This window comes from Bos taurus, chromosome 10 (genome assembly GCF_002263795.3).
Source record: "Bos taurus isolate L1 Dominette 01449 registration number 42190680 breed Hereford chromosome 10, ARS-UCD2.0, whole genome shotgun sequence".
NCBI classification, from domain to species: domain Eukaryota; kingdom Metazoa; phylum Chordata; class Mammalia; order Artiodactyla; family Bovidae; genus Bos; species Bos taurus.
Window position 1 is genome coordinate 67,014,641 of NC_037337.1, and position 27,880 is coordinate 67,042,520.

Here is a 27,880-nt window from a genome sequence, read left to right on the forward strand (position 1 = left end):
ACCGTAGTGACTTTTACGCTGGCGGAGAGGGCCCGGCTGGGCTAGGCTGGGCTGGCCGGCAGGAGCCCGGCTCAGCTTAGGAGATCCTGATGGCTGCGGTGTTTCTCGTAACGCTCTATGAGTACTCGCCGCTTTTTTACATCGCGGTGGTCTTTACCTGCTTCATCGTGACCACCGGCCTGGTGTTGGGATGGTAAGAATCCCCAGGGCTAAGGGCAAGTGGCTTCGGGGCGGACAGCCAGGGAGATGAGTAGCGGCGGGCTGCAGGGTGACTGCTGGACTGGGGCTGTCGGAGAGCCGGTGCTCAGGGCTCCCACCGGCTCAGGAGGAAAACTAGGTGGACACCGCACCCGCACCACTGCCCTGCATCATCGTCCGATCCCCGTCGCTGCGGGTATCTGGGGATGGTGCAGGATTGAGGTATTTTACTCAGCTTTGTTTCTAGGTGATAAAAGTATCCAGTAAGGGCTTGGTCTTGGTGTGAGGATAGAGAGGCTGTCCAACAGGCTTCTGTCCGGATTTGGGGCCTACTGTGTGCCCGGAGTGAGCCCGTCATCTGCGGTACAGTGCTCAGACGTGGACAGTAGACCCAGTTGTTCGTTGCTCTCTGACATGAACTGAGCATTTGCCGTGAGATCTTCGAGTGTAATTTATAACTGAACTCTGTGCCGTTTGAGAATGTAATGATTTCTACACACATTCCACACCTTTTGAACGCTGAAACTATAAAGACATAATTTTGGAGCTGGAAGAGACCTCAGAGATAAGTTACAGTAAGGCATAAGGGCACTTCACCTATTGGAGACTAGGAGAGTAGACTGTTAGCTCATCCGTGAGCCATTCTAGCTCAGAAATTCTAAAATTTCTCTCTCGAAGAGATGCCACTGTGTCTTATAATACAGCTAGCTGAAACCATCTTACAGGCCCATCCTTTGAGAAGAGAGACAGGAGCTGGATTTTGAAGAGTGAGTATTTTGAAAAAGAAATGGAGCTAAACGTGTATAGTAGAGAACAGAAGGCATTTCAGAGATTACATGAGCAGAGGGTCGGAGGAGACATGCTAGTGAATAGAGCAGGCTGTGTAATATGAGTTTTAAAATACCCTTTGAGCATGTATATGTGATTACTTTGGGCTTCCCAGGTGGCTCAGTGGTAAGAATCCACCTGCCAATGCAGGAAATGCAGGAGATGCGGGAGATCTGGGAGGAAGATCCCCTGGGATGGGAGATCCCCTGGTGGAAGAAATGGCAACCCACACCAGTATTCTTGCCTGAAAACTCCCATGGACAGAGGAGCTTGGGGGGCTACAGTCTGTGAGGTTACAAAGAGTCGGATACCACTGAGCAACGGAGCACGCATATGTGATTACTTTAAAGAAAGAACACAAACTCTTGTCAATTTCTGAAAATATGCCATCTTTAGGAACTAAGTAAAGTTTTTAACATTTTCACACTGCTTTCCATGCTGTCAGGAGTTGATTATAAAATTCTTTCTTGGTTGGTGGGGGAAGAATAGGACCAATTTTACACAATTTGATATTCTTGACACATCAGAATTTCTTGCTGTTGTTCATTTCAAGAAAGTTTGTAATTGGATTTAGGAAGATGTTGTCTAAGTGAGAAGCGATGTCTAAACACGAGATTTTTATTGGCTATACTGTTGCTGTCTTCAAGAGTATAATTTTCCTCCATTAAGGAAAATAAGTAACCAGTTGATAATTGCATAATATCCTTAAATTTTAATTTTCAATCAGCCTAATAATTTTAAAATTAATTTTCAGTTGGCCTGATTCAACTAATTAGAGATTGTGGATGTCTATCTTTAGTAATGGGAGGAGGAAAACGAGTAAAGACCTATTGATAGTGATGGTGGTATTTGTGAGTGAAGGGTAGTTCAGAACCTCGTGCTGGGATGGTGAAGAGACAGACTTTGGAGTCAGACAGGTTCAAATCCTGGCTCTGCCAAATTTGAGACTTGGTTTGAAAAGTTAATGATTATCCAAACACTCCATTTAAGTATGACTTTTCCCTGGTGGCTCAGAGGTTAAAGCATCTGCCTGCAATGCAGGAGACCCGGGTTCAATCCCTGGGTCGGGAAGATCCCCTGGAGAAGGAAATGGTAACCCACTCCAGTATTCTTGCCTGGAGAATCCTATGGACGGAGAAGCCTGGTAGGCTACAGTCCATGGGGTTGCAAAGAGTCGGACACGACTGAGCGACTTCACTTTCACTTTCTTTACAAGGATGGAGGCCCAGATAGTTGTAGAACTTCGAGAAGTCTGAATTAAGCATGGCTGAGGCCACAAAACTATATAAGTGCCAGTCACTTCCATCCTGATTTGGCCGTAACAGTCATCTTAAGCTTAATCCAGCCATTCTCTCCATATGGGTTAGCTTTGCCCATGTAGATAACCTTATTATTATTATTTTAAACTAGTGTTCACAGTGAAGGTCATCTAGAGCTCCTCAAAGTAATTTTCTAATAGTACCCCCAGGCAGAAGGCAAATGCATTAATCCACTATGCTTTTTCACTGTGCTTGTCATTGTCTTTAAGCTCCCCCAATATAATTCCTATTGGTCATCTGTCTGCTCTGTCATGGTTCTTACCTCAGTACTGCTTTGCATTTCTGTCCCATTGCTTAGTTCCTTTCCCCGTCTTTTGCACTGTGTGGGAGTAGAGAAAGAACAGGAGCACCTGACTGTTGGAATCCCAGTACCAGTAGCAAAGAATAACACAACTGAAAGTACTGAATTTCTATTTAACTACATGATGGTTTCTGTGAGCTCTAATACTCAGATTTATCAAGCTCTAGCTATTTTGCCAGGCAGTGTGCAGAAAGGAGGCCAGGGTGCCATATACATCCTTAAATAGTTTCAGGTAATTCGTGACCCTGACTCTGCAGTTGTGCTCTGCTTCCTCTTGACTGCAGATTATTAAGCTATTATCCTTCTGTACTTTGCTTGGTGACTGTGGGGCAGAACCTCTAAAGACCTTTCTTCTTTGCTAGCTCACTGCTTCCATGAGGCTTTGCCAGTAGGGGAAGGGAGTAGAAGGTTAGAGGAGGACAGAAGGACTTGCTGCTTCCTGCTTGATTATTTTCCTCCTCTGTCTCACCACAGCCCTGGTGCCTCCCTCTGGCCTTAACAGTGGGTCACAGTTTATAGTTTTCTCCGCTCTTAGAACTAGCCTCATTGTTGCTGCTGCTGCTGCTGCTAAGTCACTTCAGTCGTGTCCGACTCTGTGCGACCCCATAGACGGCAGCCCGCCAGGCTCCCCGGTCCCTGGTATTCTCCAGGCAAGAACACTGGAGTGGGTTGCCATTTCCTAGCCTCATTATCGGAGAAGGCAATGGCACCCCACTCCAGTACTCCTGCCTGGAAAATCCCATGGATGGAGGAGCCTGGTAGGCTGCATTCCATGGGGTCGAGAAGAGTCGGACACGACTGAGCGACTTCACTTTCACTTTTCACTTCCATGCATTGGAGAAGGAAATGGCAACCCACTCCAGTGTTCTTGCCTGGAGAATCCCAGGGACGGGGGAGCCTGGTGGGCTGCCGTCTATGGGGTTGCACAGAGTCGGACACGACTGAAGTGACTTAGCAGTAGCAGTAGCAGTAGCAGCCTCATTATACCCCTCCAAAGATTTCAGTACACCTTCCTCAGATCTGAGTCCCAGCTGCTCGGAGGTCTTTCCTCCAAATCTCTAAGCAGTAGGAATCCTCTTTGCTCTGTTCTGTGTCCTGGGAGTGATAGTTGCTTCCCACTGTAACTAATTCTGTGATACTCAGCGTCTCCCTTTTGCCTTTTCAGTTCTTCAACATCTGGCTAACAAATTTTTATATTAAATTATCTGTTAAAATGCTCATGTGGCTTTGGTTTCTTGACTAGACTGATAAATATTAATATATTGATTAAGAATTTGTTACTCAGAATGGGATCCGGGGGGGAAATCCTTTAAGGTTGGGATTTGGATTTGGTCATTTCTTCAGCCCCGTGCCAATGGGAAATAAGACTCTAGTAATCCATGGTATGGATTGGCATCATGATTAATCAACTTACTGCCTTTTTTGCTTGTGATTAATGATTTCTGAAGTTAAGTGCCTTGGGGGACCAAGTGGCTGAAGTACATGACCATTATGGGAGCAGTGATACTGCAGAGACTGGGGGAAGGATGGAAAGGTTGCTCATGGGGCCACTGGAGCACTTACAGAAAGGAAATGACATGTTCATGTCTTTAAACACTCAGATCAAGTCTTAGTCAGAGAATCACAGTTTTTATGATGCTAAAGCTCTTTACTTCATGTAGCCACAAAGCTTCACAGTTTTAATTGTGCTGGTATTAGAATTGCATAGCCTTGCCAATGTCCTGTTTAGGACAACGACTAGGAAAGAGTCAGAGCCCTGAAACTTGCAATGGCAACATCTAAATGCACTTAGATAGAGCTGAGAATCTTGAAACTCCAGTCACTCTGTGTGCCTCCTTTGTTGATGGAAGCAGCTTGCTTTCCATGTCTGAGAAAACTAGCCTTCTCTTGCTTGTAGGTCCTGTAATACATCTCCTAGGGCAGCTGCTTTGCAAACAGTGTCTATACTCAAAACCTACCTCTGTAACCGTTTGTCGCTAGGCCCAGATCTCTTCATGTTCCACAGAACAGGGACAAAAACCTGACCTAGTTAGAAAGAACCAAGCCTCTAAAAGAATAACAATAGTTGGCTAATTTGTATCCATGAGAATTTGGGAAGTATGTGTGGGAATGAAGTGTAAATATATTAGGCCAAGGAGGGTAGAATGTAACAATGGATCAAGTTACATTTATTGATCTGGATATATTCTTAAAAAATTCTGACTTTTAAGTGTTAACTTGTATATGGTTGACTGAAACTTGAACTAAGAGCTGCCCTGTATACAGAGTCCGACACGACTGAAGTGACTTAGCAACAGCAGCAGCAGCATATTTAGTAAAGTTGAGATGCTAGAACTTTCCTGGCATAATGAAGAGGAAATCTGAGGGCTTAGGAAGATAGGAATATTGGACTGGATTTATTATGTGCCACCTGCATACCTATCCTCTTACTGCATCCTTCAGCATGGCCTAGAAGACACATTTCACAAAGGCGCTAAGGAGAGACTGGTAGCCTTAAACATCTCTGGTGCCTGTCCACTGTAGGGCTTTTATGATGTGGGAGATGCTGCCATTCGGGTGGACCTCCTGATCTGAAGTGAAGTGACAACACATAACCACAGGAGTCAATGTGGACTTCTATCCCTTAATGGGCAGTGAAGGACAATGCAGAGAATGATTTGGCCCACAAGGATCTTTGGAAAACTCAGAAGTGGCCACAGGACTGGAAAAGGTCAGTGTTCATTCCAATCCCAAAGAAAGGCAATGCCAAAGAATGCTCAAACTACCGCACAATTGCACTCATCTCACACGCTAGTAAAGTAATGCTCAAAATTCTCCAAGCCAGGCTTCAGCAATACGTGAACCGTGAACTTCCTGATGTTCAAGCTGGTTTTAGAAAAGGCAGAGGAACCAGAGATCAAATTGCCAACATCCGCTGGCTCATGGAAAAAGCAAGAGAGTTCCAGAAAAACATCTATTTCTGCTTTATTGACTATGCCAAAGCCTTTGACTGTGTGGATCACAATAAACTGTGGAAAATTCTGAAAGAGATGGGAATACCAGACCACCGGATCTGCCTCTTGAGAAATCTGTATGCAGGTCAGGAAGCAACAGTTAGAACTGGACATGGAACAACAGACTGGTTCCAAATAGGAAAAGGAGTATGTCAAGGCTGTATATTGTCACCTTGCTTATTTAACTTCTATGCAGAGTACATCATGAGAAATGCTGGACTGGAAGAAACACAGTTGGAGTCAAGATTGCCGGGAGAAATATCAATAACCTCAGATATGCAGACGACACCACCCTTATGGCAGAAAGTGAAGAGGAACTCAAAAGCCGCTTGATGAAAGTGAAAGTGGAGAGTGAAAAAGTTGGCTTAAAGCTCAACATTCAGAAAACGAAGATCATGGCATCCGGTCTCATCACTTCATGGCAAATAGATGGGGAAACAGTGGAAACAGTGTCAGACTTTATTTTTCTGGGCTCCAAAATCACTGCAGATGGTGACTGCAGCCATGAAATTAAAAGACGCTTCCTCCTAGGAAGGAAAGTTATGACCAACCTAGATAGCATGTTCAAAAGCAGAGACATTACTTTGCCAACAAAGGTTCATCTAGTCAAGGCTATGGTTTTTCCTGTGGTCATGTATGGATGTGAGAGTTGGACTGTGAAGAAGGCTGAACGCCGAAGAATTAATGCTTTTGAACTGTGGTGTTGGAGAAGACTCTTGAGAGTCCCTTGGACTGCAAGGAGATCCAACCAGTCCATCCTGCAGGAGATCAGCCCTGGGATTTCTTTGGAAGGAATGATGCTAAAGCTGAAACTCCAATACTTTGGCCACCTCATGCAAAGAGTTGACTCATTGGAAAAGACTCTGATGCTGGGAGGGATTGGGGGCAGGAGGAGAAGGGGACGACAGAGGATGAGATGGCTGGATGGCATCACTGACCAGATGGACGTGAGCCTGAGTGTACTCCGGGAGTTGGTGATGGACAGGTAGGCCTGGCGTGCTGCGATTCATGGGGTCGCAAAGGGTCGGACACAACTGAGCGACTGGACTGAACTGAATGGATTAGCGTATCCATAGGAATAAAATAGATAGGTGGCCTCCTAAGTCCTACATCAAGTACACAGAAGGAGAAACTCCAGGCTGGAACTAGAAACCTGACTTGTCATAGTGTCATATTGGGGAGTTATGACCTTTATGGGGAGTTATGACCTTTGGCCTACTTTTCAAATCTAAGTCAATCCATAGAGCTGGAGCCCCTGCTTGATAGTGAGGTCAGGTCCTCTTGAGGAAGGTCTCTGTCTCCTGAGTACTGCCCCAAGGGTACTGTGAGTCTTCATTTGGTCTTCTCAAAGTCTCTTGTCTCTCAGCTGCAGACACGCTATCTGTACTCTGCTTTTGATTCTGGAGCTGGGACTTTGCAAAGCTATTTCTCTTATGCTAGTTTGCTCCCTGTGTTAGGCTCTGCCGGTTCAGTTCAGTTGCTCAGTTGTATCCGACTCTTTGAGACCCTGTGGACTGCAGCACGCCAGGCTTCCCTGTCCATCACCAACTCTCAGAGCTTGCTCAAACTTATGTCTGTTGAGTTGGTAATGCCATCCAACCATCTCATCCTAGAGTCTGAAAGGCTGGTAAAGGAGGAAGGGACTTCCTGTTAACCATTTGCTTCCTTTTCCTGGTCTACATTCCTGCAGTACTGGCATCACCCTGGCCTGTAAAGCAGCAGTTTATTTTAGTTTTCAATTTTTCCTCACACCAAGAATCAGGCTTATTGCACTCCTTCAGAAATATCAGTACCAGCTGGCCAGCACTCCTACTACAGAGGTCTGGATCCAGCTCTGGGGGATTCCTTCTCCCAGCTTCTAGCTATAGTAATCCCCACGCTTCCTTTTGTTTCCTTAGCCTTAGGAAGGATAACTGCTTCTTGCTGGGATACCTTAGTGTCTCCTTCTTGCCTTGACTGTCCTCCAGTACTTGGTTAATAGTTCTTTATGTTAAATTCTTTGCTAAAATGTTGATGTGGTTTTCTGTCTCCTGCCAAGCCTGCCTGAGACACTGACCTTGACTATTTCTCATCTCACTTGTCGAATGCAGCAGGTTGTGTGTGTGTGATGAGGTTGGTGATGAGGTACATGTACAGTCGCTTCAATCATACTACCCCATGGACTGTAGCCCGCCAGGTTCCTCTGTCCATGGGATTCTTCAGGCAAGAATACTGGAGTGAGTTGCTATGCCCTCCTCCAAGGGATCTTCCCAACCCAGGGATCAAACCTGTGTCTCCTGCATTGCAGGTGGATTCTTTACCCATTGAGCCATCTCGGAAGCCCTCTTAGGAAAAGAATATAACATTATTTTGTATTTGCTTAGGGTACAAGATATGGGACACTTCTGCTGGGAATAGATTTCTTGGAACAATTTAGAAGAAAAAACTTTTAGAAATGGCATTTCAGACCTTAATAGGGTCTTAAGATAACTTATTCTAACCTTTCTTTTTACAGTTAAAGGCACAGAATTTTAGAGATTGAATCCCTTGACTCAAATTTGCTCAGAAACAACGCTCCTCCTCTCCAAGTATTTCCCCATGAAAGTTTTTTATTGATATATCCTGACCCAGCGTCAGTATCCAGCTAGCCAAGTGAGGCCAATGTGCAAGATGTCACAGAAGAGAAGCGCCCTCACCCCCAGATTAACAGCTGCCTGCGCATTTTCTAACTGGCTTTAGCACTCAAGTCTGAAGGGGTGATAAATGTGTTTACTTTCGGAACTTGAAACTTTCGCCTCAGAGTAACTTTTATTCATGAGGGACTCTGTGACACTCCAACAAGAAAAGGAGGTCAGTTCTACTGATTCAGCAGCTGACAGGAAGCTTAGGAAGTGTGTGCAGAGTAAGACAGTGGATGGGCCCTATGAAAAAGCATGGATTGAATTGGAAGTCCCCAGGTCGCCACTGTGCTGGAAGTTTAAGCAGTAAAAGTGCAGCAAACACTTTAGAAATGGGAAAAACCAGAATTATTGAAAATTCCAGGAGGATTAAGTATGAAATTGTAACAGTAAAAAGAATAGAAAATTCTCTCCCTCTCTCTTTAGAAAGTTCTCTTAATGGGAAAAAAAAAAGGAGGGGGCTGGATTTATATAAAAGAGAAAGCAATGAATGTTAAGAAACATTTATTTAGTTAGCATTCCATTATTAAGAGTTGTCAAAATGACTTTGAATGGAAAAAGATAAAAATGCAATTTGATTGAAGAGAAAATTTGTCAGTTTTATATTTTACTATTTCTTCTAAAATCATATCAGCTATGATCTGATACCGCATATCAATGTCTTTATTGCAATTTGATTGAAAATAAAATTTGTCAGTTTTATATTTCATTATTTCTTCTAAAATCGTATCAGCCATGATTTGGTACCAGGCATCAATGTCTTTATTCAGATTTTTGACTAAAAATGTGGAAAAGACCAGATGTAAGGATGGTAGCCAGAGGCACATACATTACTGGGTCTAAATACTAGCATTTGACAGAACCAATTGTCAACACTAATTATGAATTGTTCTATAGCCAGTCTCCAGTGTTTAACCTTATTCTAAATCATTTCTGCATGTTACCTTTGAGTAATACATTAAAGATAGAAATATTGGCCCACATCAAATAAGTTTAAACTGTGGAAGTTGTGGAATTTTTGTGCAAAAAGAGCAAATTCATCATAGGTCATGTATATGAAAAGGTTGAGGATTATTCTAGGCTGAAAGCTCGACGTGTCATCAGTGTGTATGGTGATCTTAGACTACATTAAGCATAATGTTTAGGACAAGAAATGTGGTCGGGCTATGATGTCACCTGTCACACAGTGAATTCTACTCGCCTCACCCCCTGTTTTCCCCTCAAAGCATGAGGATATCAGGGGAACAGGGCTGGCTAAGTCAAATAAGGACCCAGAGCCTTGACTAAGCCCTGGCCACTCTAGCTATGCTTTACTGACTCCTCTAAGGGGGTAGGAATATGAAAATGTCTGAGACTGTAATTTAGAAGTGTAGCAGTGTTAAGCAGAGAAGGCACTGGCAACCCACTCCAGTACTCTTGCCTGGAAACTCCCAGGGATGGAGGAGCCTGGTGGCTGTAGTCCATGGGGTCGCTAAGAGTCGGACATGACTGAACGACTTTACTTTCACTTTTCACTTTAATGCATTGGAGAAGGAAATGGCAACCCACTCCAGTATTCTTGCCTGGAGAATCCCAGGGATGGGGGAGCCTGGTGGGCGCCCATCTGTGGGGTCGCACAGAGTCGGACACGACTGACGTGACTTAGCAGCAGTAGCAGCAGCAGCAGCAGTGTTAGGACATAATTTATATAAAGCAGTAATGAAAAGTCAAAGAGCAAAAACATTAACCTTAAAGGAAAAGATTAATAGATTTTATGTTAAAATTAAGAACCCTGTTCATCTAAAGATACCATTATGTATGTGAAAAGGCAAGGTATAGAGGAGCTAAAGATATATACAAATAAAGGACTAATATTCATACCATATAAAGAATTTTCTATAAACAAGACAAATAAAGACAAACCAGTAGAAAAGTAGGGAAAGGATATGAAAGGGCTTTCCCCAAAGAGGATATCCAAGTAGCAATAAACAAAAAAGTGCTCCATATCATTAGTCTTCAGGAAAATATAAATTAAAACCGTAATTCAGTGCCACCATACACCTACCAGGATGGCTAATAATGTTTTGGCAAGGATATGGAGCAAGGGGGGACCTCATTCATTGCTGGTAGAGTGTAAATTTATATGTTCTATAACCATATAGAACAGTTGTTAACATTATTCACCAAAGTTGAAGCACAGACCTTTTGGTCAAGAAACTCCATTCCTAACAGAAACGTATTTGCATATATACATTGAGAACCTGTTATGAAAGTATTCATATAAGCAATATTCCTAATGGCCAAAACATGAGAACAACTTAAATGTCCATTAAAAGTAGAACGTGTAAGTAGATCATGGCATATTTTTGCAATAGAATACTATATAGCCACAACAGTGCAGTATCAGTTCAGTTCAGCTCAATCGCTCAGTCGTGTCCGACTCTTTGCGACCCCCTGAATTGCAGCACGCCAGGCCTCCCTGTCCATCACCAACTCCCGGAGTTCACCCAGACTCATGTCCATCGAGTCAGTGATGCCATCCAGCCATCTCATCCTCTATCGTCCCCTTCTCCTCCTGTCCCCAATCCCTCCCAGTAAGTATAGATACAAAAATGAATCTTCAATGTAATGTGATAAAATAAATAAAAGTATACACAGCATGCTTCCACCTATATAAAAGTTCAAAAACAGGTAAACTAAATTATAGTGCTTGAAGTCAAGATAGAGAAGGAAGGGGTAGTACATGGGAGGTGACACAGGAGACTTTCTGAGGATATTGTTTGGTTCTTAACTTGAATAACAATTATTTTGTTATTCAAAAAAGTACTTGTGTACCTTTTTATAGGTATGTTATCCTTTGCAATAAAAAGGTTATGTCAGATAAAAAGGCTGAATATTGAGCAACATGTATAACAACAATTTTAAAAGACATTAAATCAAGGACTGAAAATGTAGACCTGAGATTAAGCATGAGGGAAAGAAATTAAAAATCTAGAGAAAGGAATCTCTTTTAATAATAGATGTACTTTGCCAACTGTTGATGTGATGCTGTGCCAAGCAGCCTTGGGGCATCATGCTTAAAGAGAAGCGGTATTTGCATGTCAAATTATTTGTTTCATTCTGAGGCATATAGGCACAGAGCAGATATGGTATAACCTCTAACAGTATTGATTTATGTAAAGATTTGGAGAAATATTTTTATATTAAAAGCAGATATATTATGAAATATAAAAAGCTTTTCACAAAGGAATATGCTCACAGTGGGCTGCTTCCAGATATTCCCCTAAAGCTTTGCCTTTTGGGGTTTCTGGCTCTAATACCTTAAAGGATTCTTTAATTGAAATTTTTAGGCACAGGATTATAAAATACCTGAAATACAGTACTTGAACCTACAGTAGAAATGAACATGATGAGATCTAAATGCTCGCTTTTACTGCTGGTAATGTAGTTATAGTCAGGCAGTGTGGGTAAAGAAAAAAAATGGTGGGATGAGTTAGGGAGAATTAAATAATGAGGAAGGAGCCAGAATTATTGCAAAATTCAGACTTAAATTGAAGAAAATAGGGAAAACCGCTAGACCATTTAGGTATGACCTAAGTCAAATCCCTTATGATTATACAGTGGAAGTGACAAATAGATTCAAGGAATTAGATCCGATAGACAGAGTGCCTGAAGAACTATAGATGGAACAGGAGGCGGTGATCAAAACCATCCCCCAAGAAAAAGAAATACAAAAAGGCAAAATGGTTGTCTGAGGAGGCCTTACAAATAGCTGAGAAAAGCAGAGAAGCTAAAGGCAAAGGAGAAAAGGAAAGATATACGCATTTGAATGCAGAGTTCCAAAGAATAGCAAGGAGAGATAAGAAAGCCTTCCTAAGTGATTGATGCAAAGAAATAGAGGAAAATAGAATAGGAAAGACTAGAGATCTCTTCAAGAAAATTAGAGATACCAAGAGAACATTTCATGCAAAATGGGCAAAATAAAGGACAGAAATGGTATGGACCTAACAGAAGCAGAAGATATTAAGAAGAGGTGGCAAGAATATACAGAACTATACAAAAGAGATCTTAATGACCCAGATAACCACAATGGTGTGATTACTCACCTAGAGCCAGACATCCTGGAGTGTGAAGTCAAGTGGGCCTTAGGAACTGGATGTGGAACAATGGACTGGTTCCAAAGGAAAGGAGTATGTCAAGGCTGTATATTGTCCCCCTGCTTATTTTAACTTATATACAGAGTACATCATGAGAAACACTGGGCTGGATGAAGCACAAGCTGGAATCAAGATTGCCGGAAGAAATATCAATAACCTCAGATATGCAGATGATACCACTCTTATGGCAGAAAGCGAAGAAGAACTTGATGAAAGTAAAGAGGAGAGTGAAAAAGCTGGGTAAAACTCAACATTCAAAAGACCAAGATCGTGGCATCTGGTTTCATCACTTTATGGCAAATAAATGGGGAAATAGTGGAAACAGTGATAGACTTTATTTTCTTGGGTTCCAGAATCACTGCAGATGGTGACTACAGCCATGAAATTAAAAGACACTTACTCCTTGGAAGAAAAGCTAGGACCAACCTAGAGAGGATATTAAAAAGCAGAGACGTTACTTTGCTGACAAAGAGTCTTCTAGTTAAAGCTATGATTTTTCCAGTAGTCATTTATGGATGTGAGAGTTGAACCGTAAAGAAAACTGAGCACCAAAGAATTGATGCTTTTGAACTGTGGTGTTGGAGAAGACTCTTGAGAATCCCTTGGACTGCAAGGAGATTTAACCAGTCCATCCTAAAGGAAATTAGTCCTGAATATTCAGTGGAAGGACTGATGGGAAGCTGAAGCACCAATACTCTGGCCACCTGGCAAAGAACTGATTCATTTGAAAAGACCCTGATGCGGGGAAAGATTGAAGGCAGGAGAAGAAGGATGACAGAGGATAAGAGATGGTTGGATGGCATCACGGACTCAATGGACATGAGTTTGAGCAAGCTCTGGGAGTTGGTGATGGACGGAAGCCTGGCATGCTGCAATCTGTGGGGTCACGACTGAGTGACTAAACTGTAGAGTGGTTTTTTCTCTGCTTTTTTTCACTCTATAGGATGTAGGTAAGAAAGAGAAGGTGTTTTGACTGTCACAGGAAGATTATATCTTGTGTCCTACCACTGCATATGCCTGACTTGACCTCTAAAGGGCATTGGGGCAACAATGAGCAGTGAAGTCAAAAGCTGTGGGGTAACTGATTCTGAGGATCAAAGAGAAGTTACTGGATTTGTGTTTTCTCTCTGCCAACCCATAAGTCCACTCCATCATCAAGATTACTGTTGCAAGCACTTCCATAATGCCAAGCCCTGTTATAAACATTTGCAGGTGGTGAAACAGTTACATAGAATTGGAGTGATTGCTTAAGGACACATGGCTGTTAAATATCTTGTTCCTGACTTTAGGAGGAAAGCAGTTTTTAATTAAGTATGATGTTAGCTATACTTTATTTTTATTACCACCCTTTATCAGGTTAAGTTCTTTTTCCACATTTCTAGTTTCCTGATGGTATTTACTGGACTAGACATTGGGTTTTAGCAAACACTTTTTCTGCGTGTATTGAGTGTATTTTCTGTATTGAGAAGATTGTATGGTTTTCCTTTTTTGGTTTGTTAATATGGTGTATAATATTACATTTCTAATGTAATGTTAAGCCAGCCTTGCATTCTTGAGATAAACCTTGCATTCTCGAATATTAACCTTCTTATATACTGTTGGATTTAATTTGCTAAAATTTTGTTAAGGATTTTGTATTTATGTTCCTGAGAGATATTTGTTTATTGTTTTTTTGTTTTGTCTCTTCCCTTCCTCTGCAGACTTCAGTTACGTGTATATTAGATTGCTTGAACTTGTCCCTCAGCTCGCTGATGTTTTGGTTTTTTGTTCAGCCTTTTTTCCTTTGTGTTTCATATTGGATACCTTCTGTTGCTATATCTTCAAATTTACTAATCTTTTGTCCTGTGATATCTGTGGTTGTTGTTTAGTCGCAGGGCTGTGTCTGACTCTTGTGACCCCAGGGACTGTAGGCTGCCAGGCTCCTCTGTCCAGGGCATTTCCCAGGCAAGAATACTGGAGTGGGTTGCCATTTCCTTCTCTCCGTATCTTCCTGACCCAGGGATCGAACCCATGTCTTTTGCATTGGCAGGTGGATTCTTTACCACCGAGCCACCTGGGGTGTTTACCGCTAATCCTATCCAGTGCATTTTTCATTTTCAGAGATGGATTGGAGTCTTTTCTGTATCATCCTTGACTCTATACTGTAGCACAATCTTTACTTATTTTCTTGACACATGGAGTATGGTTATAACAATTATTTTGATACCCTTGTCTACTCATCTGAATATCTATCCCATTCCTGGGATCTATTAATACTAATCCCAGTATCTATCCCATCCTTGGGATCTATTCATTAGTTTCTCTGCTCATTCTGGGTCATATTTTCCTGCTTCTTTGCATGCCTGTGAAGTTTTATTACATGCTAAACATTGTGAATTTTACCTTAGTGGGTGTTGGATATTTTGTATTCATATAAATATTCTTGAACTTTGTTTTGGGATTTAGTTAACTTACCTGGAATGCTTTGATCTGTTAGAGACTTGCTTTTTAGCTCTTTAAGGCAGAAATAGAACAGCCTTATCCAACATTCTATAAAATTAAAATCATCTGAAGTGAAATTTTATTCCATTTGTTAATTTTACTGGCTTTCTCTTAGCATTATAGTTATGATTTTGAAATTTTAGTTTGCAGCCTGGATTTTAGTGGAAGTCCCCTGTCCCCTTCCTTTGTCCTCATCCTTGCTGTTTAACCAGATTCCTAGACCCCCTCAGGAAGGACTAGGTCTTACAATGACAATTCTGTTCCATATTGATATTGCCCTAACCCAATTCCTGGATTCAAGGTGTGAACCTGGCTCTGGCCTTTGTCTTGAGTGGACAACCTGTAAGGCCCTCTGTTTGTGAGAAGGCTTAGTTGCCACTGCCTGCTGCCAGACTCAGAACATATCAAACCATGGTATCAGTCTTACTCATTACTTTATTACTTTTTTCTTTTCAGATCCATAAAGATCCAACTTTTAACTCAGCTATGATTTTTTTTTAATTAAAACTTATTAATTAACATTTTCAAACATACAGAAAACTTAAAAGAATACATAGTGAACACACATATACCCATCACTTAGGTTCTACAATCAACATTTTATTATAATGTCTTTATTACATATGTATCTATCCATCTATTCCTCTATCTACCCATCAGTTCATGTTAATTTCTTGAAACTTCAAAGTAAGTTTGTAGTCTTCATCTATAAGTATTAAAGCATTGCATATTGCTGTCTAGAGTTAAATATTTGTTTTTGTTTGTAGTTCTTTTATTTTCTTTTGCAGTAATATTTATATACAGTGAAATGTACAAATCTTAAATGTTGTCAAACATATGTATGCAACTCAAACCTCAACCAAGATATATGACATTACCATCACCAGATAAAGTTTGCTCACACCCTTTCCCAGTCAGTTCGTACTCCTACCCCCTAGAAGAAGGCATTGTTCTGTTCTTTATTTCTACCATAAATTAGTTTTTCCTACTGTAGGCTTTCCTATTATGGAATCATAGAGCATGCACTTTTTTATGTAAGGCTTCTCCAGCACAGTATGTTGTTTTTGAGAATTATCCACATGGTTGTTTCCTTTTCATTGTTGCGTGGTAGTATTGCTTTGTTTAAACAATGACTAAACCACTATTTGTTTACTCATTTCAGTGGGCTCCTTTTGATTTGTCTTTTTCTTAATCAGTCACTGCTACGTGTTTGGAGAGAAAACAGTGTACTAAAGTAACTGTGCTATCTTAAACTAAAGTCCCCTGGTTTAACTAATGTGTTTTCATTTTTAGTTATTTTGTTTAAACTGAGTTAACTTATCTTATTTCTACCATTATAAGGAATTGAATTTATGCATTCCATTTTCCCTCTAAGTTTGTTCTTTATCACACTTTTACATGAAATTTAAAAGTAGAGAATATGTTATATTAATGAAGGGCTATATTTAGTGTTTAAAATTCTTTTGTCCCTTAAATAATATCAAATAGTCTACATATTAAATATATATTTACTTTTTATATCATTTAGAAGTTCAGTAATTCTATCATGTTTTTGCTATTGTATTAGGCACATTTTGGTTATAATCATGGAACTCCTTTGTAATCAACAATAATTAACAATAGAAATCTTTGTTTTCAAGAGTATGTTGATTCAGCCAGGTGAACAATATATTCCAATTCTATGGGATATCTAATCTCTCTTAATTTTGGATTACTTCTTTAATATAATGTAAATTTTCTGATACTTAGGTTAAAAGGAGTAACTAATAAAAAACAAAATACTTTACATATGACAGAAAGTTTCAGTATTTGTTAAAGTTATGCTTTATTTTGTTTTTACCTTTCTTCAGGTTTGGTTGGGATGTTCCAGTAATTCTGAGAAATTCAGAAGAGACCCAGTTCAACACAAGAGTTTTCAAAAAGCAAATGAGACAAGTCAAGAATCCTTTTGGCTTAGAGATCACCAATCCATCTTCAGCTTCAATTACAAGTTGGTGGCTATTTTCCAAAGATTTCTCTGTCTTTCTATGACCCTTTCTTAGCCCCTTAATTTTCTTTCTCTATTGCTTTCTCTTCCTCAGACCCAGCAAACATTTGTTGAGCACCTCTTCTGTTCTAGGAGCTATGCTGCATACCTGAGACACGATGACTAGTAATTCACAAATCTTGCTCGTAAGGAGCTTATCAACTAGTAAATAAAAGCATTTATATGAGAAGAATAAAGTGTCACAGGAGTTAATAAGAGAAGTCTTATTAGGATGCTATGCCATTTTCATTGGTCTTCAGCGTAGAGAGAAAAGCAAAGCAATGTAGTAGAAGTAGAGCTAATTAACGTTGCTACCCTCCTGAAGAACAACCATCATTTCATCTGAAATTCTGGTATTTTGATATTAAATGGTAACAATACATGGTAGTTGTTTGTTTCTGTACTTGGGAAGATAAATTGTCTGCAAGATTATCTAGGAAAGTGAAGTGAAGTAGCTCAGTTATGTCTGACTCCTTGCGACCCCCGTGGACTATAGCCTACCAGGCTCTTCCATCCATGGGATTCTTCAGGCAAGGATACTGGAGTGGGTTGTCATTTCCTTCTCCAGGCATCTTCCCGACCCAGGGATTGAACCCAGGTCTCCCACATTGCAGGCAGATGCTTTACCATCTGAGCCACCAGGGAAGCCCATTATCTAGGAAACACTGGAGTAAAAGAAAGAAAGGGTTAAGTTTCAGGAGGTGTATGCAGGAAAAGCTTCATAAAGAGAAATGTTCTGTCTGTCTCTTATTTTTCTTTTCTTCCCCTACCCACTCTTTCTTTTTTTTTTTTTAAGAGTAGTCTTGAGATAAGTAGGTGTTTATTTGGGAGGTTGGAAGAACTTCTAGGTAGCAGGAGAAGCATGAGCGTAGCACTGAGATATAAACAGAAAAATATGTTAGAGAATCAGTAAGTAGTTTGTTGGGCTTCCCTGGTGGCTCAGATGGTAAAGAATCTGCCTGCAGTGCGGGCAACCTGGGTTCAATCCCTGGGTTGGGAAGATCCCCTGGAGAAGAGAATGGCAACCCACTCCAGTATTCTTGCCTGGAGAATTCCATGGACAGAGGAGCCTGGCTGGCTACAGTCCATGGAGTCACAAAGAGTCGGTAGTATATACAGATATTATGATATGACTCAATTCTTTTTTAAGACTCATAGTACTTCATTATAAAGTGTTCCATATTTTATTCATTTAATCTCTTTTGATATTTGTGTGGCTTTCAGCATTTTGATATAACCAGAGCTCTAAACATACATCTTTTCACATTTTTGCTAGTAATATATTAAGAAATTCTTTTCTAGGTTCTGTTTTTTCTTTTTTCTACTTTTTTTTAATATGCCTTTTCTGTTTTTTCTTCTCCTATCTACTTGCAGATTTTTTATCTTGTTTCATGTAGTGTGGTTCTTAGGTGAAACAGAGGAAAGTATGTGTGATTTTAATATATGTATGTAATTTGTATTAATGGAATGTTTTTCTTCAGCTACTTAATAGCTAGTTGAAAAACAGAGCTAATTGAATTTTCTATTCTTGAATTAATACCTGTGATGTTTGGAATTATATAAAAATTTGAAATCAAATTCTGTTCCAATTACCTATGTGAAATTCCTGCCAATTAAGATTTTTGCTTAACATTGCTGCTACTGTACATATTCAGAATCTGAGCCTCTGTGTACATACTACTAAACTGAGAAGAAAAGTGAAAAACTCAGTCAGTTTTTGATGTCCTCTAGAGCATCTGCTTCTGTCTATGTAGCTCCTTCCCCAAGGAGATCACCCTTTAAGAAGTAGATAATACATCAATAAAAATTCCTATTTGTTAACAACAGAAATGATTCCAATAAAAGGACATTGAATAGTTTACAGAATTGCCAGTAGGTTTGGAGAGCCAGAATCAGATACCAAAGCTGTTCAGTCAGGAACAAGGACCAAAACCATGCCCTTTTGCTCTGGTAAGTACGCCATGGCCACTGAGCACGAGACGTTGCAGCTTGCAGTGTCAACAGTATGAGAAGTGAATGTTGCTGCCCTTGAACTTGATATTGCTACAACTGCCATAGGCAAGGGGAAAAAAGTCATACAGCTGGCATACAGTCCTATGTAAGTGTTAATAGGTAAAACTACATAAGATAATTGTATGTGCATAAAGCAATTACTCTCCAATAAAAAAATTTTAATTTAGAAAAGATAATTGTATGTTCACTTATAACATATATCTACATAATCAGGTTTACTTAAATTATAATATCTTTTATTATGCTGAAAGCAAATGAGTGAGGGCATCACTGTCAACCCCTCCATGTTTTGGAATCTCCACTCTTTCCTCATATTTTGCATATTACATGGGACATTGACTGGATGACAAGAGTATATTAGTGTTGTCACTGAGTATGTTCATATTAATACAGCTCAATTTCTTTTTAATGTTTTTTCTATTCTACTGATCATCTTGTGGCCCCCATGGTTGTATACCTGCACTTTGGGAGACAGCTCTATTAGTTCTTGTAGTGAGGATTATATATGCTGTTAGAGCAGTAGGTTATCAATAGTGAACTGTATTTCAGTCTTTTAAATATGTGTGGGCAGTCTTGAAGTCACCAAAAAAATATTATAACTTCCAAGGCTAAGTATGAAATAATGTAACAGAGTTTACTGAGAGCGCTTCAAAACTGTGTAGACATTGAAGTTTTTATATCTTTTGTTTCAGAGACCATTTCCTTCATTTATAGACACATACCCTTTAATGAGTCCCTTTAACTGCCATCAGCCTGGCCAGCATCCAAAAGGAAGCTTTTGTTATTCACTGTGTATAATTGTAATAGAAATTACATTAGGTAATTTTCTTCTCTTTGTCTCGTTTGTTTTCTACAGCTGGCATAACTTTGACAACAGATTGCCTTGAAGATAGCCTCCTTACGTGCTACTGGGGGTGCAGTGTTCAAAAATTATATGAAGCTCTGCAGAAGCACTTTTATTGCTTCCGGATAAGCACTCCACGAGCATTAGAAGATGCTCTGTATAGTGAATATCTCTATCAAGAGCAGTATTTGTATCCTTTTATTTGATACATCCATTAGCACATGAAAATTTTAGACTTAAGACTTTCTATGAATAAAATTGCGTTCCTAAGTTATTATTTACTCCTTTTGGTATATCGTTGTATTCTTTGCTTATAGTGGCAATTTACCTTTACATCTTCAAAAAGTATTAAAAAGGACAGCAAAGAAGAAATATATTGCCAGTTACCAAGAGATACTAAAATTGAAGACTTTGGCACAGTGCCGAGATCTCGCTATCCTTTGGTAGCGCTATTGACCCTAGCCGATAAGGATGACCGAGAAATTTATGACATTGTAAGTAATTTTAAAATTCTGGAAGCATTACTTTTAAGTGATTTGATTGATGGGTTTTAATTATTTGGTGAGATAGAAAAAGATTTATTTTAATTTCTGCGGCCTGGACACATTTTTCTTGGAAAATGAATGTATGGGAAGTACTCCTGTAAGAGTTTTTTTATATGTATTGCTTCTTCAGAGTGTGATTTGTGGTTTCCCATATGGGTTGCAGGAATATGATTATATTTAGAAAATAAAAGACAGAGTTGAATTATGTTAATTTCCTCATTCTGTATTCTGTGGTATTTGCCACATAGAAGAAGGCTGTTAGGGAGCATGTTTATTCCTGGCATTTTTAGCACCAGATAAATAAATATTGTAATGATCTGAAGTGCTCAATTTTAAGACAGTGTCCACTCTTTTCTTTGCATGCTTGCAGTCATCTTGTTTCCATCACAGCCCCTGTTGCACCTACATCTTATATGTCTTTGGTCCCTATATTTTCAGTAATTATTGTAATCTTCTTTCTTCATTATGTGCTATTTCTTTAGTCCAGTAGTTTATCCCAATTAGGAAGATAAAAGCATGTTAGAGATCTAAAAGGCCCTGAGCCTGACATTCCTCTAAGTACAGTAGAAGCTTGTGCATGAAAATAAACTTTTGGTAAAATCTTATCATGATGAGAATGCCTTTATAACCAATTTGCTACTTTTCAGAAGTGCTTGAAATAGATATATTGATTAATACAGATATGGTAACATTTTTATGACACTTTGTAACATACAAAGTACATTTGCCACCAGTAACTTTATTCCTTCCAACAACCTTGTATGTTAGGGCAAATATCCTTCTTATAAACACTGAGAGTTTGAAGAAAAATCCCAGCCATTCACGAAATAAGAGATGGAACCAGGGCTTGATTTTGAGCCTTTGTAGTCCTGTGCCAGCATCCTTTGTTTTTAACAGGATTATCTCCATGAAACAAGCATGCATTGAGTTTTGGAAGGTGCAGACCCTAATTGGGAGATGTAGACGCTGCTCAGTGTAGTTATGCCTCTGTAGTTTTTTTTGAAGGAGGATGTTAATTTGAAGTTCCACTGAGCTGAAGTCAGTTTGTTTTTTCCAAATAAAAGTCATACTAACTTTTTGTTTATTTCCAGGACCTAACAGTACCTAGAACTCAATGGGTACTCAGTAAATTTGTTAAGTGGAAAAAAAAAAAGTCATACCAATCAATGTTAGCAAGCCACTTACAGCCCCACAGCTAAGCTCCTGGGTAGTCTACAGGAGAGCTCTTGTCTCTGTTTTCCTTCGTGCTCCTGTGGCCCTCCTGTCTTTTCCACGGAAGGAAATAAGATTTGCTGAGTTGGGCGCTTCGTATTTCCAGCCTTTCCGTCCTTTACCCCGCCTACCTGGGCAAGATAGCCCTTCTCTCTCCACCATGTCCCCCCACCCCCCATCTTTTCTAGGTTAAGGTTAAGTCACTTCAGTCGTGTTCGACTCTGTGTGACCCCATAGACGGCAGCCCATCAGGCTCCCCCGTCCCTGGAATTCTCCAGGCAAGAACACGAGTGGGTTGCCATTTCCTTCTCCAATGCATGAAAGTGAAAAGTGAAAGTGAAGTCGCTCAGTCATGTCTGACTCTTTGCGACACCATGGACTGCAGCCTTCCAGGCTCCTCCATCCATGGGATTTTCCAGGCAAGAGTAACCAAAAGGTCTTTATAATTTGGCAGCAACTGAAAGCTACTACAGGTTTTAGAGAGTAGTTTTTTAAAAGTTGAGAAAATATAGAGGCAGGGGTCTCTTGAATAATCTGGATGCAGAATCACTGGACTATGAAGGTGTGTAAAGATATGAGGCCCGATTTCAGTCGAAACAGAAAGGGTCACACCTGTCACCTTCTTCTCAGCCTCCCCTGTGGTTCCTTTCCCCCTCACTGCTGCTGCTCTTTGTCAGCTTGAATTCTCAGACTCTTCCTTATTTTCTAGCTTTCCTCCTCCATCTAAACAGAGGAGTGTGTGTGTGTGTGTGGTAAAATACATATAACATAAAACTGACCATTTCAACCACTTTAAAGTTCAGTGGCATTGTAAATGGGGAAAGATTTGCTCTCGCACCCCTGATCCAACTGGAGTGAAGTCTCCTGGCCCAGTAGTGCTTGGGGGAGGCTTATTCCCACAGGGCAGCTGGGTACCTGGCTCTACAGGTCAGCCATCCTGTTCTCTCTTTCTTTGTACCTCCCTGCCTGGGTCCTTCTCTGGGTCTTCTGTTCTTATCAGCCCGCTCCCTCCTTTCCTTCCTGTTAATCCTAGCTTCTCCATCTCTCAGATAGGGCCTAATACCGGAACGAAAGTCTATTAGTGTATTTTGTAGTCATGTTCTGTTAATTTTAAAAGCAAACTGGACATTTGGTTTTTCAATATTTTATCTGGAGTCAGAGATTCTAAATCTAAAAAAATTAAACTCTCTCATTCCTATTGTAACTCTTATTGTAAATTACATTCAGATCCTATAGTTAGGAACTAGTTCGTTATTTTAGCTAGATAAGGAAAGTGAAGACTGTCATTGCAAGATTTGGACTTAAATTTTTTTTCACTTTTACTAAATTATGCTAGTTTCTGTTTTGTATTACTCAAATAATGTATGTTTGTGGAAGGAAATAGAAAATCTAGAAAGGCCAAAAGGGAAAAAAGGAAAATCACTGGTATTCTGTCACACAAAGACAGTAACTATATTTGTCTATATCTTTCTAGACCTTTATATATGTAATTTCGAGACAAAAATGGGATCAAATTGTCCATTTTATTTTGGGGGTCAGCTTTCATTTAATAATATGTTTTGTACATTTTTCCATATCAAAGGTATATCTACAACTACCTATATATTCATAACTAGCATGATAGTAGCTTCAGAGGCTTTTGATGTTAAATTAGATGGCAGGATTGTCAGTAATAGGTGATAGCATTACTATCTTCTACCAAAATACAATCCTGTTATTTTGATATAATATTAAGTCTCTAAAGTCATTGCCAAATTAATATATCCTCATGAGGCTGTAAAAAATATTGTGTGTTTACAGCCATTGTTTTTTAAACTTTCTATATGCATATAATTTCAGAAACTCGCCAAAATAAAAATGTAAAAGAAACCCATATACCCTTTACCCAGATCTAATTGTTAACATTTGCCCCATTTTCATTATTTGCCCATATATATATGTATATATGGGCTTCTGTGGTGGCTCAGTGGTAGAGCATCCACCTACCAATGCAGGAGATACAGGTTTGATCCCTGGGTTGGGAATATCTGCTGGAGAAGGAAATGGCAACTCACTCCAATATTCTTGCCTGGGAAGTCCCATGATCAGAGGAGCCTGATGGGCTAGAGTCCATAAAGTTGCAGAATAATCAGACATGACTTGGTGGCTAAAAACAACAACAAACAACATGCATGTGTATGTATACATATATTTTAATGAATTGAGAATAAGTTGTATACATGATGATTCTTTATATCCAAGTACTTCAGTGTGTATTTCCTAATAATAGGTGTCTTCTCTTAAGTAACTATGATGTAGTTATCTACTTTATAAATCTAACATTGGTACAATATTTTATCCAATTTATTACCTGCATTCCAATTTGTCAGCCTAACAGTATTGTTTACAACATGTCTTTTCCCTCCAGAACATATTGTAGTTTAGAGTCAGAAATTATATTTGTCATGTATTTTTAACCTCCTTTAACCTGAAACATTTCCATAGCCTTTTTTTTGTCTTTTATGACATTAGCATTTTTGAGGATTACAGTCACATGCACACACTGTTTTTGTAAAACAGGACATTCCTCATTTTGTCTGATGTTTCATCATGATTAGATTGAAGTTAAGCATTTTCAGCCAGTGTACCAGGCAGGTGATAGCGTTTGATTTTCAGGGCATCGCCTATAGAAGAATAGGAGATTCTTTTCCCTCATTGACAATGTTAATTTTGATCTCTGTCAAGGTATTATCTAATTTCCCATCGTTTCCTTTTTTTTTTCTCCCTCCCTTGCAAATAATAGGCAGTGTGTGAAAAGGCACTTTAAGACCATACAAATATCTTGTTCTTTATCAAAATCCCCCCTTGGATTTAATATCCATTAGTGATTCTTATCAGAGTTCATCTTTACCATGATGGTTGCAAAATGATTATTTTCCAACTTCAGCTCTGCATTCAGCCCTCTGCCTTCTATTACAAGTAAGAGACCTCTGATTTATCTCTTTAATTATCTATTTGTTATCTCACAGCTTCGTAAATTCCTTTTCCTCCCAGTGGTTTATAATTCATTACGAATTTGATTATTTAAGTCCTCAAACTACCCTTTCCTTATTTCCTGCCCCAAACTGAGGATTTATCGTCAAAAACAGTGTCCATAAATTCCTCGGATTAGTTCTCTCAAAGTAAAAAACCTACGTAAAGAGGTATAACTCAGATGATGCTTTCATCCACAAGTTCATTGTTTTCTGGCTTATCCTTCCTATGTTTCTTATTCTAATGGTAAGAAAATACAGATATCTATCTATTCTCATTTTCCCTTCTTTCTTATACAAAAAGTAGGAAACACTTTACACTATGCATGTTCTCACTTTTTTTACTTTATATCTCCTGGAAATCACTCCAGATCAGTTCATAGAGATCTTCCTCATTTTTTTTTTAAACAGCTGCCTAGCACTCTATTGTATGTAGGGTATACATGCATTAATGCCATAGTTATTCAACCAGTCTCCTGTGGTTGGACATTCAGGTGGTTTCCAGTATTCTGTAATGACAAATAATCTTGCACTGGATAACTTGTGTGTCGGTAGTTTAATATTGGTGAGGTTATGTGGTTGAAGGTTAAGTAAATGCAGTTCGTTTTGTTACCTACTGCTAAATTCCCCTCCATTGGAGTTGTTCCTTTGGAATTTTTTTTTTTTTTTTAACACATTTCCTCCAGCAGTATATGAGAGTGATGGTTTCTCCATAGAATGTACAGATAAGCTATTCAATTTTTGTTAATCTGATGAGCTAGAAATGATATTTCAGTGAAGTTTCAATTTGCATTTATCATAAGTGAAATTGAACATCTTTTAATATGGCTAAGGACCATGTTTTATCTTTCCGTAAATTATCTATTCATGTCTTTGCCCCATTTCTGTATAGAATTTTTATTCACTTTTTCTTCAGTTTTTTAAAAGTTCTTTATAAGTTGAGGATATTAACTTATGTCTGTGATATACATTGTGAATATGTATTTCAACTTGTCGTATGTCCTTTGACTTTACTTATAGTGTTTCTTGTCATGCAAATTTTACATTTTTATATAGTTATATTTGTCATATTTATCTGCCTCTAGGTTGGAGTCATAGAAAATCTTTTTCTGCACTGAAACTAAAAAGAAATTCATGTTTTTTTCCTAGTACTTGTATAGTTTTATTTTTTACAATTATGAGTCTAATTTTGTTTTCCCAAACAGCTATCCAGTTGCCCCAGTACTTTTTATTATTACAAAGACTCTCTTCGTTTAGTTATTTGAAATGTAACCTTTATATTTGCATATAAGGTTAAGTCTGTTTGTGGACTGTTTATTCTGTTCCATCCAGCTATCTATTCATGTGCCAGTACCACACTGTTTTAATTTTAGAGGCTTTGTAGTGTGCTTTAAAATTTTAGAGGCTTTGTAGTATGTTTTAACATCTGACTGAACTTAGTCCCTCTCATAGCTTTCTTTCCAGTATTTTCCTAGCTCTTATGTTTTATTTTAATTGTAGAGTCAACTCATGTAGCTATATGAAAAACTAATTGCTATTTTTGTTTGGATGACATTAAATTTGTGAATTTGAGGATAAGTAAAATAACTCTGGCAAAATATATATAACTGGGTTCTAGTGACTGTGATTTAAGGAAATTATTATAAGTTTTCTAATTTATCAATCTCTTATTTTTATTTGAGAAATATTTTTCACATATCTGTAAAATAATATAAGGAAATCACATACTGACTGGTGTTCAATTTCTGTTTTAGATTTCCATGGTGTCAGTAATTCATATTCCTGATAAGACTTATAAACTCTCCTGTAGGATATTATATCAATATTTACTTCTAGCTCAAGGTCAATTTCATGATCTTAAGGTAAGTTGTACCCTCGAGTCTTATTTTTGTCTTTTCTGTTTGCAGAGTTTCAGAGAATGACTATTATAAAGAGATAATATTTTCAGTTACTTATCACACAAGTTAACTTTTATTTGCTATTAGACTTGCTAGTTCATATGTTTTTAGCAGCTCTTATAACCCCTGTATTTGAAGCATAATTGTCATTTGTAATTATTTTTACATTTGTTTCTTTGATTTTCAGCAACTTTTCATGTCTGCAAATAATAATTCCACTCCCTCCAGCAATTCTTCTCCAGAAGAAAAAAACACAGACCGAAGTTTGCTAGAAAAGGCAGGACTCTCTGAAAGTGAAGTGGAGCCTCCAGAAGAGAATAGCAAGGACTGTGTGGTTTGCCAGAATGGGACTGTGAACTGGGTGCTCTTGCCATGTAGACACACATGCTTGTGTGATGGCTGTGTTAAGTATTTTCAACAGTGCCCAATGTGTAGGCAGTTTGTTCAGGAATCTTTTGCACTTTGCAGTCAAAAAGAGCAAGATAAAGACAAACTGAAAAGTCTCTGAGGATGTTGTAGCAACTGAAAAGTACACTTCCCACTGAAGATGCAAACTGTATTCTTGGAATTAATCAGAACATGGAATCTACAGTGTTAACCGTCAGTGAAAATTCTATTTTAACTTCATATTTGTACGATACATGGACGGCGAAAATTAATTATTCCTTGCTGTTCGGTATGGCAAATACTGAAATTCCACTCTGTGTCAATGCATAAAAACCCATTCAGCCTCTTGTGAAGAACGTAAACATTTGGCCTTTTATCAGCTAGAGGATTTCATGTAATATCAATTAGAAAAATTCTGAAAAGCAATCCACCTAAAATTTGAGGAAGTAAAAGTCTTAAGATTTCAGAATGTTTTTTCTTTGATGTAATCTGGAGTGCAATTGGGTAAAAGCTGAATTCTTCTAAAATAATTGTATGTTTCTTAGTTTACAAAAGAGTTGGAAAGGGCTTCTAATTTTAAATCCTTTCCTGAAATATCAGTTTTTATAAATATCCGTTTTGGTTTCTCATTTTCCTTATAATCATAGTCACATAAACATATCTTAATTTTTAAATATAGCTTCTTAAATTATAAATGCAAGAAATAATTCTTGACTGTTCTCAGTGTATCATAGATTTAAATGATACTCATTTATAGGAAGCAGATATATAAAACATGGGTAATAAAATTTCTTGGATAATTAAATTTATTGTCAAATATGATTAGATTAGCAGGATGTGACCTACTAGGGAAGATCTGTGAGACTCTCAATACCTTACTTAGATTTCCTCCTGCATAAAGAATCCATCCAAAACTGGAGAGGTTTCAAAGCCAGAAAAATCACTAAAAGAAACAAACCATTTTTTTCTCGTGTGTGTGTGTGTGTGTGTGTGTGTGTGTGTGTGTGTTTTAATGCCAGATTAACCCCATG

At 38.8% G+C, this 27,880-nt stretch overlaps 1 protein-coding gene across 1 annotated transcript; it reads left to right on the forward strand.

Moving 5' to 3' along the window:
• CGRRF1 (cell growth regulator with ring finger domain 1) lies at positions 1-27,459 on the forward strand. Its single transcript, NM_001192807.1, has 6 exons — positions 1-193; positions 16,764-16,903; positions 19,809-19,986; positions 20,143-20,290; positions 26,319-26,426; positions 26,650-27,459. The coding sequence occupies exons 1-6, from the start codon at positions 90-92 to the stop codon at positions 26,968-26,970; spliced, it is 999 nt and encodes a 332-aa protein (NP_001179736.1). The 5' UTR covers positions 1-89; the 3' UTR covers positions 26,971-27,459.
• Positions 27,460-27,880: the final 421 nt, after the last annotated feature.

Coding starts and splice junctions, on each gene's coding strand:
- CGRRF1 (NM_001192807.1), top strand. CDS start 90: ATGGCTGCGGTGTTTCTCGTAACGCTCTATGAGTACTCGCCGCTTTTT. Junction 16,904..19,808: donor ATCTTCAGCTTCAATTACAA/GTTGGTGGCTAT, acceptor TGTTTTCTACAG/CTGGCATAACTTTGACAACA. Junction 19,987..20,142: donor CTCTATCAAGAGCAGTATTT/GTATCCTTTTAT, acceptor ATCTTCAAAAAG/TATTAAAAAGGACAGCAAAG.